This window comes from Artemia sp. Qi Xiang Cuo, chromosome 15 (genome assembly GCF_049724085.1).
Source record: "Artemia sp. Qi Xiang Cuo chromosome 15, ASM4972408v1, whole genome shotgun sequence".
Lineage (NCBI taxonomy): Eukaryota > Metazoa > Arthropoda > Branchiopoda > Anostraca > Artemiidae > Artemia > Artemia sp. Qi Xiang Cuo.
Window position 1 is genome coordinate 38,920,254 of NC_142808.1, and position 14,090 is coordinate 38,934,343.

The window sequence follows — 14,090 nt, forward strand, 5'->3', positions numbered from 1 at the left end:
GGTAACCCACGACAAAACCCTACTGAAATATTCCAACTCTTACATTGCAAAGAAAAAAAAATCCAAAATGAACTTTGAAACATCAAGAGAATGTAACAGTGACAATTCCAACTCTTACATTTCAACGAAAAAAAAAATCAAAAATGAACTTCGAAACATCAAGAGAATGTAACAGTGACAAGGTAAACCACAACAAACACTACTGAAATATTCCAACTCTTACATTTCAACGAAAAAAAAATCCAAAATTAACTTTGAAAAATCAAGAGAATGTAACAGTGACAAGGTAAACCATGAAAAACAATACAGAAATATTCCAACTCTAACATTTCAACGAAAAAAAATTCAAAATGAACTTTGAAACATCAAGAGAATGTAACAGTGACAAGGTAAACCAAGACAAAACACTAATGAAATATTGCAACTCTTACATTTCACCGAAAAAAAAAATCCAATATTAACTTCTGTGTCTCAAGCGCACAAAAAAAATTGTAAAAAAATGGGAGGGGGGGCAAAACAGTTGGGCGGGGGCCTCTTTGGGGTTTGGGTAGGGGACATTATAACATTGTTCAAATGGAAATTGTGTATTATAACGACCACAGAGTTTCACCCAAATCATCTTCTAAAATGTCTCAAATTCTTTCGCCCAAAAAATCCCTAAAATGCTGATTAATTTTTTTCGCCCAAATAATCCCCTAAAGTAATTTCTGCGTGTTCCATTGTTTCGGCATCCCTGCGCTGTCACATTTGAAATTCCCAGGAAAACATTTCCCGCGTAAAATATATTCAATCTGTCTTAATCTCGTATGAATTTCGGAAAAAAATCTAAGGTGTTCCTACTTACACTATTATGGCTTCAATAGAATATTAATTTATCTCTCAGACCTATAGAATTGAGAAGCCCTATTTAAAAATAAAACATTAATTTAACTCTCAGACCTAAGGACTTGAGAATACATATTTAAAAATAGATTGTTAACTTATCTCTCCGACTTAAAGACCAGGAAAGCCATATTTAAAAACAGAATATTAATTTATCTCTCAGACCTAAAGACCTGAGAAGCCATATTGTTTCTTAATTCCCCTAATGATAGAATTCCCCGCCGCTTCGTGGTTTTAGGCAGGGAGGTGTTTTATCACCAACCCTGTTCAAAATTTGTATTTCTACTGTTCTGGAAAAGATCTCAGGCACTTATTTTTCTGGTTCTACTGATGTTTCTTACATTGCCTATGCTGATGACATTCTGTTGATTAGTCGTACTAAGTCTGCTCTTTCTGCAATGGTTTCCTTAGTTTCTCAGTCTTTCCTAAATATTGGTCTATCCCTGAATCTTGACAAGTGTGAATTCTTATCTTATAATCTGTCTTCGTCTACTCCTCTGGTATGTAATGAATTTTCTGTACTTTCTGTCTCTTCCTTTCGGTGGCTACTTCCATTACTGTTTCTAATTCTCTAGCTCTCTTCCGTAAACAGATTGTTGCTGATTCAGTAAGAAAAATTCAGTTCAGTTATTCAAAAATTGTAGCAAACCGTGGAAATTATAACAGAAGAGCTCTTGGGCGCTTATTCTCGACATTTTCTAATCATTCTGGGCTTTATTTTTCAGGTGTGCATTATGTTCTTAAGCTAAAGGATATAAAAAAGATTAAAGTTACTTATTTCAAATTTTGCAAATTTCTTCTTTCTCTGCCGCCAGGGACTAGAAATCGGTATCTAGTTAATAATTTTTATGTTACGGATGTAACTCAAAAGCTCGGTGTCCTACACAAAAAGCTTTCTGCAGATGCATTTTGTAAATTTGGCCCTGACCACGGTCTTTTACAGTTCTTTTCGTAGTTTAATTTAATTGCTAGTGTTTGTTTATTTTTTTTATTTTTTTTTGTTTTTCTTTTTTTATTATTATGTAATCCACTTGTACTACTTTTTGTTAGTTGTGGGTAATAAATGATTGATTGATTGATTTCGCAAATCAATTTCTCAGAAATTGAGTCCCCCTTCGTGGATCAATAACCTTGTCTATGTGGTTATGTATCGTTAGACTTGATTATAGATGGCAGCAGTTGTATTCGTTTTGGAGTAGTGTACACCTTTCTACTCCCAAACAGAAATGCAACAGAAATGATTTTTACACCATGTTGTAGAGAGAAAAAAGCTGAGCAACATGTCCAAAGTTGCACATTCTAGGTCGACGCAAGACTATTTTTTTTTGGCGTATCGTGTCAGTTTTCTGGCTTTCCTAACAAGAAAAAGTTCCGGCACTTTTTTTTTTTACTGAATTATTATTCCGATGTAAAAAGAAGAGACGAGTGCAAAAATGGAGTCAAATTTTGTGTATGGTATATAAAAAAGTTTCATAATCATAAATATGAGATTTTTATCGTGACCCACTTGTTTTACCAGACCATCTCTCGCTGGCTGAATTGTCAGTTTTGAGATCTAAAAATTATTTAGCCTGAATCTTATCGTCACTGGCTCCATTAACTGATGGGTTGGCCTAAGAAAAGTGATTGCAAGATGTTTATTAAAACATGAAAAATATTAGAAAAGGAAAATCATATAGGAAAATAGTTTTCAGTGGCCAAAATTTAAAATCCATCTTGGAATAAACTATTATCAACACATTGACTAGTTTTCACAACTGATAATATTATTGAATCTACTTTATAAATATTTGAAAGACAGAATCAAACTCCGAATAGTATTCACAACTTATTTCGTTGATTCAGATATGTAAGCTTTGACGTTCTCCTCATCGTTATAGCTTTTGATTCTTGGAGAGTTAGAACATGCTGTTCTTTTGCACGTTTTACAGGCTAAAGTGCAAGCTAATCTGTTTTTAAAGCAGCTACATCTCGTTGAGCTACGTTCCAGATGACAGAAACACTTCACAATTTTCAGAAGCAGACAAAGGGCTGATGGGATGTCAGTAGTGAACGGATACAAGAAGTTATCTTTATTTTTCCAGCCTTATTCCTCGGCTTTAAGTTCAGAATCAGGATCTCCACTCCATACCTGAACTTGGTAGAAAACCCTGTAACTGTGGAATTTAGCCGCATCAGACATTGGTGGTAACTGTTCTGGGTGGATGAACGTGCTAGCAGTAGTCACCGTCTTTTTAAAACTTCCCTGCGGAATTCATTCAGGTTTCTCCCTTTTGATGAGCCATATATCATGAGGAGAGCGTCTTCTCCGGCAACCCTTACTTTCTCCTTCGAAGCTGACTTCAGCATGAAAACTGCGGCTAATGCACGGAAACCGGCATCCGTCATTATCTTCTTCAGTGCAAGACCTATTCCCACACTATGAAACTTTGAACTAGAGCCACAGCCTACGATAACGTGAGCAAAAAGAAACGGATAACATGTCTCTTGGCCCAGCTTCTCTTTCAGTTTGTGAATATCCCATACTCGGGGAGCTTTGTTTGACTTTGGCGCATGTGCAAAGAATAGTTTCTTGCTTGAAAGGTCACCATGACAACGCAATAGAATCAAAAGATCAGTATCATCTCCAATGACCGCATTGTCGTAATACCGGGAAGAATCAACAGCAGCACAATTGGGACATCTGCATCACCTGGTGCCCGGACTACGACGAAGCCCTTTGATCGGAGAAAAACAGCCAACACGCAGATAAACTTGGCCTTGTTTTTCTTGCAGGACAAGAACTCATCCTTTTTTACCCTCAGCTGCATATCTGCTGTGAAGAAGATCTCAAAGCTGATTATACGACTTCTTTTCAATTTGACTGACCCATATCCTTTATGATAGCTCCACCATCATAGCCGTCGAACACAACAATGGTAGATGGATACCTTTGGGTCACGTCACTAGCATAATGGTCAAGGATCTCGGAGTAACGTTCGTTCTTTGCTCATGGAATTCTGTGGAGAAGAGCTCCACTGTCGATGACACGTCGAATGCCTATGGGAAGGGGAGAAGACAGCTCCTCAAGATTGCAAGCCTGTGCTATTGCCTTGGCAAACTCTGGCTTGTTCAGAGACCGGAGCGTGCAAGAAAAGTGATGCCGGGTTGGAGCATATTTTGTGTTGAAAGTACTCAGATTCCGTGAGATTGATCCTCTTTGCTAGCGTGATGAACCTCTGAAAAAGGAGAGTGGGGTCCAGTCTTTTGCATTCTCTACCTGGATTCGGCTTTGTAGTAATTTAATCTATCTGTTGTTTTTGTCAAAACACAAAATCAGTGGCCAGCTTTCAAGACATGGAGCTTAATAAATGATTATTTGGGGTGATTTTCAATTGTGACTTTTTAGCTTACGGCTTTATCCGAGAAATCAATTGGACAATGCGTGGGACGAAACGTTGATATAGTTTATTGCATACGAAGGTAATGAAAGGGGTGTAGCTGCTTTCTCTGTGTTTACTGATCTTCTAAGCGAACCAACCATAATTTATCAGCGGACTTATTTTTTTATTTTTTTACGAACAGTCGACGAACTGTTGGACAATAGGTGCTAAAAGAAAAATGTCAAATGAAAATAAAAAAAAGTGCATATTGATGAAAGTAGTTTCCCCTCGATACATTCATTAACGCCCATTGGGAATTATTATTGAGTTTTTATGACACCCATAGGGAATTAGTATTGAGTTTCTATGACGCCCAAAGGTGCTGTATCAGTGAAGCTCCTAACCCCTCGCACCTGTTTCTACCTAGCGAGATTCCCACCCCTGACAAGAGTCCCAGGATATTTCAATTACTTAGAGTGTGGTTGGGATAATAGAAAAGTATTAACAACAAGGGGAGCACCTAGCCCCTCGCACGTGTTTCTAGCTGGCAAGATTCCCGCACTGGCAAGATTTGGCATGTCCAGATTTAAGAATCCCGCCCTGGCAAGATTCCCTTCCTTGGCAAGATTCCCACCCCTGGTAAGATTGCCACCCCTGGCAAGATTCCTATGAGAGCCCCTGGCAAAATTCCCGTGAAAGGCATGTTTGTAGCCGGCAAGATTCCCACGGGAGCCCTGTTACGTCACGGCAGCCATAGGGAAATTAACATTGGATGTTACTGTTGGTTATGTTTGATAGTTATGTTTATTGGTTGTTGGTTATGATTGCTGGATATGAGTGCTGGTTATATTTGATGGTTATGATCAATGTTTGAAGGTTATATTTGTTGTTTGTTAGTTATGTACGTTGGATTTGGTTGTTGGTTTTGGTTGTTGGTTATTGCGTTTGATATGGTTGATAGTTATGATTGTTGGTCGTTGGTTGATGGTTATGGTTATTGGCTATGATTGTTGGTTATGTTTGTTGGTTATTTTTGTTGGTTGTTGGTTATGATTGTTGATCATGTTTGTCGGTTGTTGGTTATGATTGTTGATCATGTTTGTTGGCTTTCGTTGTTGAATGCTATTGTTGGTTTGGATATGTTTGATAATAAATGAAGTTAATAGCCAATGCCACCCCGTGTTTCTATTTCCCCACGATGTTTTTCTATTAAAAACCTTAGACGGCCATTAAGGAACATGTCCAATATTTCCCCTTAGCAACTGCCATTTTTTTAGCACATTAGATAAGCGGAGCTACCAGCCCCAGATGCCGTTACACACACACATACACACAAACACACACACATACACATACATACACATACAAACACACACACACACACACACACACACACACACAAAAACACACACACACACACAAACACACACATAAAAACACATACACACACACACACACACACACAGCCCCATTCCGTGTGTGTGTGTGTGTGTTTGTTTGTGTTATTTTTTGTGTGTGTGTGTGTGTGTGTGTGTGTGTGTGTGTGTGTGTGTGTATGTGTGTATGTGTGTGTGTATGTGTGTGTGTGTGTTTGTGTGTGTGTGTGTTTGTGTGTTGTGTGTGTGTGTGTATGTGTGTGTGTGTGTTTCTGTGTGTGTGTGTGTGTGTGTGTCTGTCTGTGTGTGTGTGTGTGCGTGTGTGTTTGTGTGTGTATTTGTGTCTTTGAGTCTGAGTGTGTGTGTGCGACGACGCTTACCACGGTAGGAGACGCTTACGATGATGATGACGGGTTCTTAGGGGTGGTAGAGAGTAGTTATAGTATATTACTTTGGCGTGAATTGTTTACAAAAACCCGAATGAATGAGTTGAAGTAAAACTTTTAACAAGAAATGTCTGAAAACTTTTTTTGGGGTGATAACAGAGGTGTGTCACAGGGGCAGTAATAGTGTGGTATTGTGAAGTGAAATGCTTAGAGCATCAAACACTAGTAAAGAAAGGGACTTCTCTGTTTTCAAAAATATCTTGTTTAATGGGGTTCTTTAGCTTATTTTCGGAGGGAAAAAGGTCGAAAATGTCCTTGGGGGGGGACTGGTACCAAATGGGAGATGGGGGGGGGGGGGTTTGAGGCCTGTTGTCAGTGTGAAAACAGTGTTGCAGCCCCATTCCGCTTTGGGCCATAAGGATACTTTTTCATGGTTTGGGTATCTACCCTTCTCGCAAGATGATCTTCTAACCTCTCCCATTAGGTGTCATTGCTTAAGATATGCACCGCCACTATTAACCAGCACCCGCGTGTGTGCCGTGCTCGTGGAAATTCCACCATGGGGTCCTGGAGTCTAGATTGTAAGATACAATGACGTCATCCATATTAGACCTGGTCACGGATATTCCGGGGATCTTCCAGAAAAAAAATGTATAAAAAATGGGTGGGAATCTTAATACAGAAGAAATATTAGAACGCCTGGAATCCTGGTTGGTCTTTCAGGGGTGAGAATCTTGCCAGCTGGGTGCTAGAAAGAGAGATGCTTTGACGTTAGATTGGGGTATGTCCTAGAAATTCTATGATAATTTCACTATTATTGCTACTTTTTTAATTGTCTCGACCGAGACCATTTTTTAACCTCCTTTATCGTCTAGCTGAAGTCCGGATTCCGTCTCCCGAAATGATTAGATACTGACCAAAATACCCCGCAGTGCGTGGGATGGGTGGGAACAAGAATTTCTCGAAACAGAATTCCCCCCTTTGCGTTTTTTGACATTTTTGTTGAAAAATGCCCCTGGGTTACGTAAGGACTAAGACAAAGCACTCGGTGGACTGGACAGTCCCTTGGAGTTGGCCAGTCAGTGCGCCGGTACCCTAGTTGAGGGAGGGCCACTGCAGGCTAACAAAAAATAAGAAAACATTTAAAAATTAAACACTTGAAAATTACCACTTTGTGCAACGAAAAAAATAAACATAAATGACTAGATAAAAAAAATGCAGTGCTGAGCTAGTGACGAAAAAAAAGCTTCTCCCCACACATTCGCCCCCCCCCTCTCCTGGAGTCCTCTCCCCTCGTTTTCCTTAAATTACGCATGCTATTGTTTATATTTTATCCTTATATAACCCACAATAATGCCTAAAAATTGCATATAATATGAAAACACCCTCTTAAAATGAATGCTTGGTGGAGAGTGGAACTTATTGTTAGGATATTGTAAAATATTCATAAATTTAGCTCAATAAAAAGGGGTATTTCCTTAAAAGCTCTTAAATGCTTTAAATCCATTTCTAATATCACTCCCTCTACCCCCCTGGGTTGCAAGCAAGGACCCCCGATTTTCTATAAGACACGGTTATTTTGTTGCGTATATTATGATATGGGTTTTTTCATCTTTTATTTTTTGTCGTGTTTTTTAACTGTCTTTTTCCATGTTTTAAAATTGCTTGTCAATTTGTTTGAAATAATAAACCTTTTATTTACAAAGTCTGTGTTCATAAGATGTATTGTTTTGGACGATTAAGGAGATTACTTAATTAAATCACTCCTTAGTCTGTATTGCTATTAGTAGCTTGACAGCAAATGTCTCCGCGAGGTTACCAAATTTGGGACTGTAACATCTCATTCTAGTGTTGGCCAAAAATAGGGAATCTTAGGTGTCGTACCAGGGGTTAATTTTAGAATATTAAGAGTAGCACAAAATATTAGAAATGTTTTCATGGACGACTTGCCTAGGGCACAAATCCATTGGAAGAAAATTGACCTTTTGAGTCCTAGCCGGGTAAAAGAAACAACTAATGAAAGAAAGAAAAATGTGTTGCGCGTTTCGGCTAAAAATAAAAATGTAAAAATAATGTTACATGACAGTGTTGCATAATCATTACGTAAGGTGTGAGCTGTCGTTACGTTATTACCGGGGTTTCCCCCATGAGTTCATGTGGCAGGGTTACATAAAATTACGTCAAGCATAATGCACCTGACCGTTTGAAACGGGATAAGTCGTGTGACCTCATTGGAGTCCAACGGGGTGTATCTTGGGAGTCTGGCCAACTGTCTTCTCTTTAAAAGAACGGTTGACCACATTGCGTAGGTGTGACAACTAGAGGGCTCTGCTTGGAATCTTGCCTGCTGACCACATTGCACAGGTGTGACGGCTTGAGGGGCTATTAGCTCCACTTATCTAATGTGCTAAAAAATGGTGGTTGCTAAGGGAAAATAATGAGCATGTTTCATAATGGCCGTCTAAGGTTTGCAATAGAAAAACATCAAGGGGGAATAGAAACAGGGGAAAGAATTGGCTGGAAACTCCATTTATTATGAAAAATATACAAACCAACTCTCACATCCAACAACTAAAACCAACAAACATGATCAACAATCATAACCAGCAACCAACAAACATGATCAAAAATCATAACCAACAACCATAACAAACAAATATAACCAACAATTGTAACCAACAGCTATAACCATCAACCAACAACCAACAATCATTACAAACAACCATATCCAACGCATATAACCAACAACCATATCCAACGCAAATAACCAACAAACAACAAACATAACCATCAAACATTAATCATATCCATCAAAAATAAACAACACTCATATCCAGCAATCATAACCAACAACCAACAAACATAACCATCAAACACAACCAACAATGAAATCCAATGTTAATTTCGCTATGGCTGCCGTGACGTAACAGGGCTTCCATGGAAATCTCGTCAGCTAGAAACAGGGCTCTCATGGGAATCTTGCCGGGGGCTCTCATAGGAATCTTGCTAGGGGTGGGAATCTTGCCAGGGGTGGGAATCTTGCCAAGGAAGGGAATCTTGCCTGGCCAAGAATCTTGCCAGCTAGAAACAGGTGCGAGGGGTTAGAAGCTTCACTTACACAGCCCCTATGGGCGTCATAGAAACTCAATGCTAATGCCCTATGGGCGTCATAGAAACTCAATGCTAATTCCCTATGGGGGTCATAGAATGTATTGAGGGGATACTACTGATGAATATAAAACTGGTTTTCTAGTAGACAGTACATCAGGTTAATTTGATTTTTGGGCTCAGCTCATCATTTTATCTCAGAATAGTTGCTTTCTAATAGTATGATGAAAAAGAGGTCACAACGATGAGAAGGGTAAAATCACTAATTGATGATAATGAAACTTTTTTATTGGTACATTGTACATCAAATTCTTTTTCATTTTCGGGCTCAGCTCTTCATTTTACATCGGTACGGTACTTTATTTACAGAAATTCGAACATTTACCGACAGTTCATTTTTCTACAAAAACTGAAATAAATTAACACGAAAAGCAAAAAAAAACTAGTTTTGTGTTGACGTAGAACGTGAAACTATGGATATTTTGTTGAGCTTTTTTTATCTACAACCTGGTAGAAACATCATTTCTGTTGCAATTTGTTTGGGGTCAACCCATATTTTTGGCTAGTTTGCCTGTACCATAAATATGTGGTGTTGAATTGCAGAAGAACATATAATGCCAGAACATATCTGCGATGGTGGGGAATTCAGTTCTAGTTCTGATCCAGAATTCCTTCAAGTTTTATTTTGTAAATTGTAGTTTTAAGTTTGAATAACTCGAAAGCTCAGCAAATTCCTCTTGAGCTTTTTGGCATGTGATAAATCTCAGTTTAATTAATACAAAACGGATTTTGAATCCAAGCTACCTTTTTGAAATCAATATTTAAAATAAAATATGTAGGGAACTAGATCTCTTGCTCGTTTAGCAGGCTACAATAATTTTGAAGTAAGAGTTTCACTGGGTTGTATCTTCAACACAAAGTTCTTAACACCGAAAAATATTTTGGACTATTTTTTTCTATGTCCTTTTTCAAGATATCCATCTTTTTAATAAAATTTTCAATTTTATCATTAGAATTAAATATATCGCAATTTTTTCCTTGAAGTGACAAGTTGAGATCATTTAATTTCTCAAAGATATTCAGCTAATAACACAGTTTGGATAGCTATAAGTCGCTTTAAAGAAAAGCAGCCAGTTCACATTTTCATTCGGTTACGAATATTTCAATTCCGTCTTTTAATAATAATAATGTAATAATGCGTGTAATAATAAAGTTGTATAAACGGAATCCATATCCTTACAAAGATTTGAAAATAAGTGACTGTTAAGGGCATGGCTCCTAATAAAATTTATAATCTTAACATCATTCCGAAGCACATCGTTCAGTTATGGTGCTAATTTTTTTGCTACAAGGGCCTCTCGGTGAATAAGACAGTGAGTAAAAGTTATATTGTCATAATTAGTAACCGTAAAAAATGACTGGAAACTAATGTTTTTGCTCGTACTTATTCTTGAACCATCTGTGTACATACCATTGCAATTTTCCATCCTAGACCTTAAGTCTTTAAAAATTACACCACTTAGAGATTTGTGTCATTTTCTGTAGTATGTTATGAATACTTGACTTTAATATTTAAATATTTGAATTTAAAATCTCTTGCGACCCAATGATTTTGCCACGCGACCCCATTTGGGGTCGCGACCCATAGTTTAGGAAGGCCTGCTTTTGAGATATCAATTCATCTAAAAATTCCGTTTTTTAGATACTATTTGCTATTTCGTTTTTTAGATACTATCGGTTACTATTTGCCCGCGTTGCTCCTTACTTACAGTTCATTACCTCGAACTATTTGATTTCATTATAGTTCTATACCTAATTGAAAGTTGACAGATATCAAACAGTTCGTGGTAACGAACTGTAAGTAAGGAGCGACCCGGCTCAATGGTAACTGAAACTCTAGAAAAAGGGTTTTTGATACCAATAGATATATCAAAAGAATCAAATTTCAATGCTGATTTCAAATATATAATTTTCATCAAGTTTAGTGATACCCATCAAAAGTTACGTGCCTGAGAAAATTTGGCTGATTTTCAAAAAAAGGGAGAAAGACCCCTAAAAGTTATAGAACCCTCATGAAAATCACACCATCATATTCAGCGTACCAGAGAACCCTACTGTAGAGGTTTCAAGCTCCTATCTAGAAAAATGTGGAATATTCCATTTTTTGCCGGAAGATAGATCACGGGTGCGTGTTTATTTGTTTGTTTGTTGTTTTTTTCCAGGGGTGGTCGTATAAAACAAGTTATCCTAAAATTTTGCGGGACTATTCATTGTAATGGGAATTGAAGTTCATAGGTTCCTTTTTCAGTGACCAAAAAAATTGTAGGGCATGTAGGCCCCCTCCTAAGCTTATTTTTTTTAAAAAATCACCCGAACAAAATTTTGAGATAGCCATTTGGTTCAGCATGGTCAAAAATATGATAAATATGTCTTTTAGGATGACTTAATCCCCCGAAGTTCTCAGAGGGAGGGCTAAAAGTTATGAACTTTACCCAATGTTAACATATAGTATTGGTTATTGGGAAGTATACAGAAGTTTTCAGGAGGTTTTTTTTCTGGTAGTGGCAGGGAAGGGTGGGTCGGTGGTTATGTTGGAGGATCTGTTCATGAAGGAAGTTTTCATGGGGGAAGGGAAATTGCCATGAAGGGGGCGCCGGACTTGCCAGCATTATTTATTGGTTATTGGGAAGTATACAACCATTTTCAGGAAGGATTTTTTCTGGAGGGGGGGGCTAGAGGAGGGGGTTACTCTGGAGAATATTTCCGTGGAGGATGTTTCTTTGGGGTAAGGGACATTTCTATGAAGGGGGCGCCGGATTTCCAAGCATTATTTAAAAAACGATCAGAAATTAAATAAAAAAACAAGTTTTTTAACTGAAATGTAAGAGGGAATATTAGAACTTAAAACGAACAGAAATTATAACGTATGTGAGGGGGTTCTCCTCCAAGTCAATACCTCGCTCTTTACGCTACAGTTTTTTTTTTAGTGCTTTCAAAAGAGCTATCTATTCTAATTAAACGGCCTTTGTGATTCAGGGGTTTGTGAATCAAAATTTTTTTTAAACTGTTGACGTAAAGAGTGTGGTATTGACTAAGGGGAGAACCCCTTCATATACGTAATAACATATACGTAATAAAAAAAACAATAAAAAAACAAGCGATATGGCTCAATAGTAATCGAAACTTTTAAAAACGGAATTTTGATGTCAACAAATGTATCAAAAGAATGTGTTTATAATGCTGATTCTAAATATATAAATTTTATTAAGTTTAGTATTACTCATCAAAGGCTACGAGCCTGAGAAAATTTACTCGATTTTTAAAGAGGGGGAAACATCCTCTACAAGTGAAAGAATTTTAATGAAAATCACACCGTCAGATTCAGCGTATCAGAAAACCCTATTACATAGGTTTCAAGCTCATATCTGCAAAAATCTGCAACTTTGTATTTTTTACCAGAAGAAAAATATACGAATATAGAAGTTAGTTACGCAAGTTAATTTGTAAAGACATCTATTCAGCAAAGGAAAAGTAAAATTTTTATGCAAATAAAAGCTGCATTAACTAAAAACCGATCAGAAATTAAATAAAAAAAACAAGTTTTTTAAACAGAAAGTAAGGAGCGACATTAAAACTTAAAACGAACAGAAATTATTCTGTATATGAAAGGAGCTGTCTTCTTCTCAACGCCTCGCTCTTTACGCTAAAGTTTGATTCTGTCTCACAACTTTATTTTTTAAAACAATGTAAAACTTCAGCTTAAAGAGCGAAGCGTTGAGGAGGGAACAGTCCCTTTCATATACGGAATAATTTCTGTTCGTTTCAATTTTTAATGTCGCTCCTTACTGTCAGTTTAAAAAACTTGTTTTTTTCATTTAATTGCATAAAAGAAATACGTTCTTCAGAAACTTATAGCATTAATGCAAAAAGTATTTACAGTTTCGCAATTATATTATACTATATTTGGTATCACATATTATGGATTTTAATCAAGAAAGTTCTTCACAATGATGACGATGCTACCGATTATGCTGATAGATAATGGCCGAAAACTTCATAGTAGACCTATTCCTAAAAAAGAGGGAGTAGCCTTTAGGACTTCTGGGAAGGATGTAAAAAACATTTATAGGCCTAATATAATCTTGTAGATGATCAACAAATCAGAAGAGTTGTTGACTAATAATAATAATCCGTTAATCAAATAGTCACCAAAATTTTATTATAGGAGGTATTTTCTTTTGGACTTGCATCTAGAAATCACAAAACACTTACTGGAAAATCCTGAAAATCATGTGGTTGACGATCAAAAACATACTTGCGATAAAAATGGGGATGATACATACTCTTTAGAAAATTAAAGAAGACGAAGTGACCCTTTTTTGGCCTTGCTGCAAGAGTGCATACAATGCTTACCGTTTTATCCTGTAAATCATGTATTCGACAATTCAGAAAAGCTGTTTCTCCGAGTTGAACTGTTATGTTTGATCCAGAACCATATTCATCAAAAAAAGGAAACCTCTCTTGTCCCTGAAATTGAAAGAAATTGGCTAAAACCTGGAAAAACTGAAGTGAATGTGGTACTAAATCTTGGGCTAAGGAGCAGTCTGAATATTAGTACTAAACCATTAATTTCTTGTCGCAATTAATTTCTTGATCGGTGGTGTCATTAATTACTTAATTACGTGCTTCTAATTATGGTGATTATCAGCTGCAGAGGTAGTTGACATGAATCACAAGAACATTTCTCCAGAGACAAAGCTGCTTCAAACATCAAGAGCAGCCAACGGTCTTGTATTTGCCTTCATCAAGAGTGGTGATACCCCCTTGAAAGAGTTTTTTTTTACCCAAAATCCAGCAGAAGCAATTAGATTCGCATGAGATTCTCTGCAGCTGACTGAACCAAGCAAGATCAGCAATAAGAAATTCCTACTGATAGCATTAAAAAAAAACATTGAAAATCTATGAGATAAGAAATT

General features: G+C 37.1%; 1 protein-coding gene across 4 annotated transcripts in view; it reads right to left on the bottom strand.

Annotated features, from left to right (window-relative positions):
• The window catches only part of LOC148943665 (zwei Ig domain protein zig-8-like), a 314,535-nt gene that overhangs the window by 126,763 nt on the left and 173,682 nt on the right, over positions 1-14,090 (bottom strand). For all 4 annotated transcript variants that reach the window (XM_089101900.1, XM_089101896.1, XM_089101898.1 and 1 more), the window contains exon 4: positions 13,528-13,641. In XM_089101900.1, the coding sequence (XP_088958026.1) occupies positions 13,528-13,641 (114 nt within the window). The remainder of the gene's footprint in view (positions 1-13,527; positions 13,642-14,090) is intronic.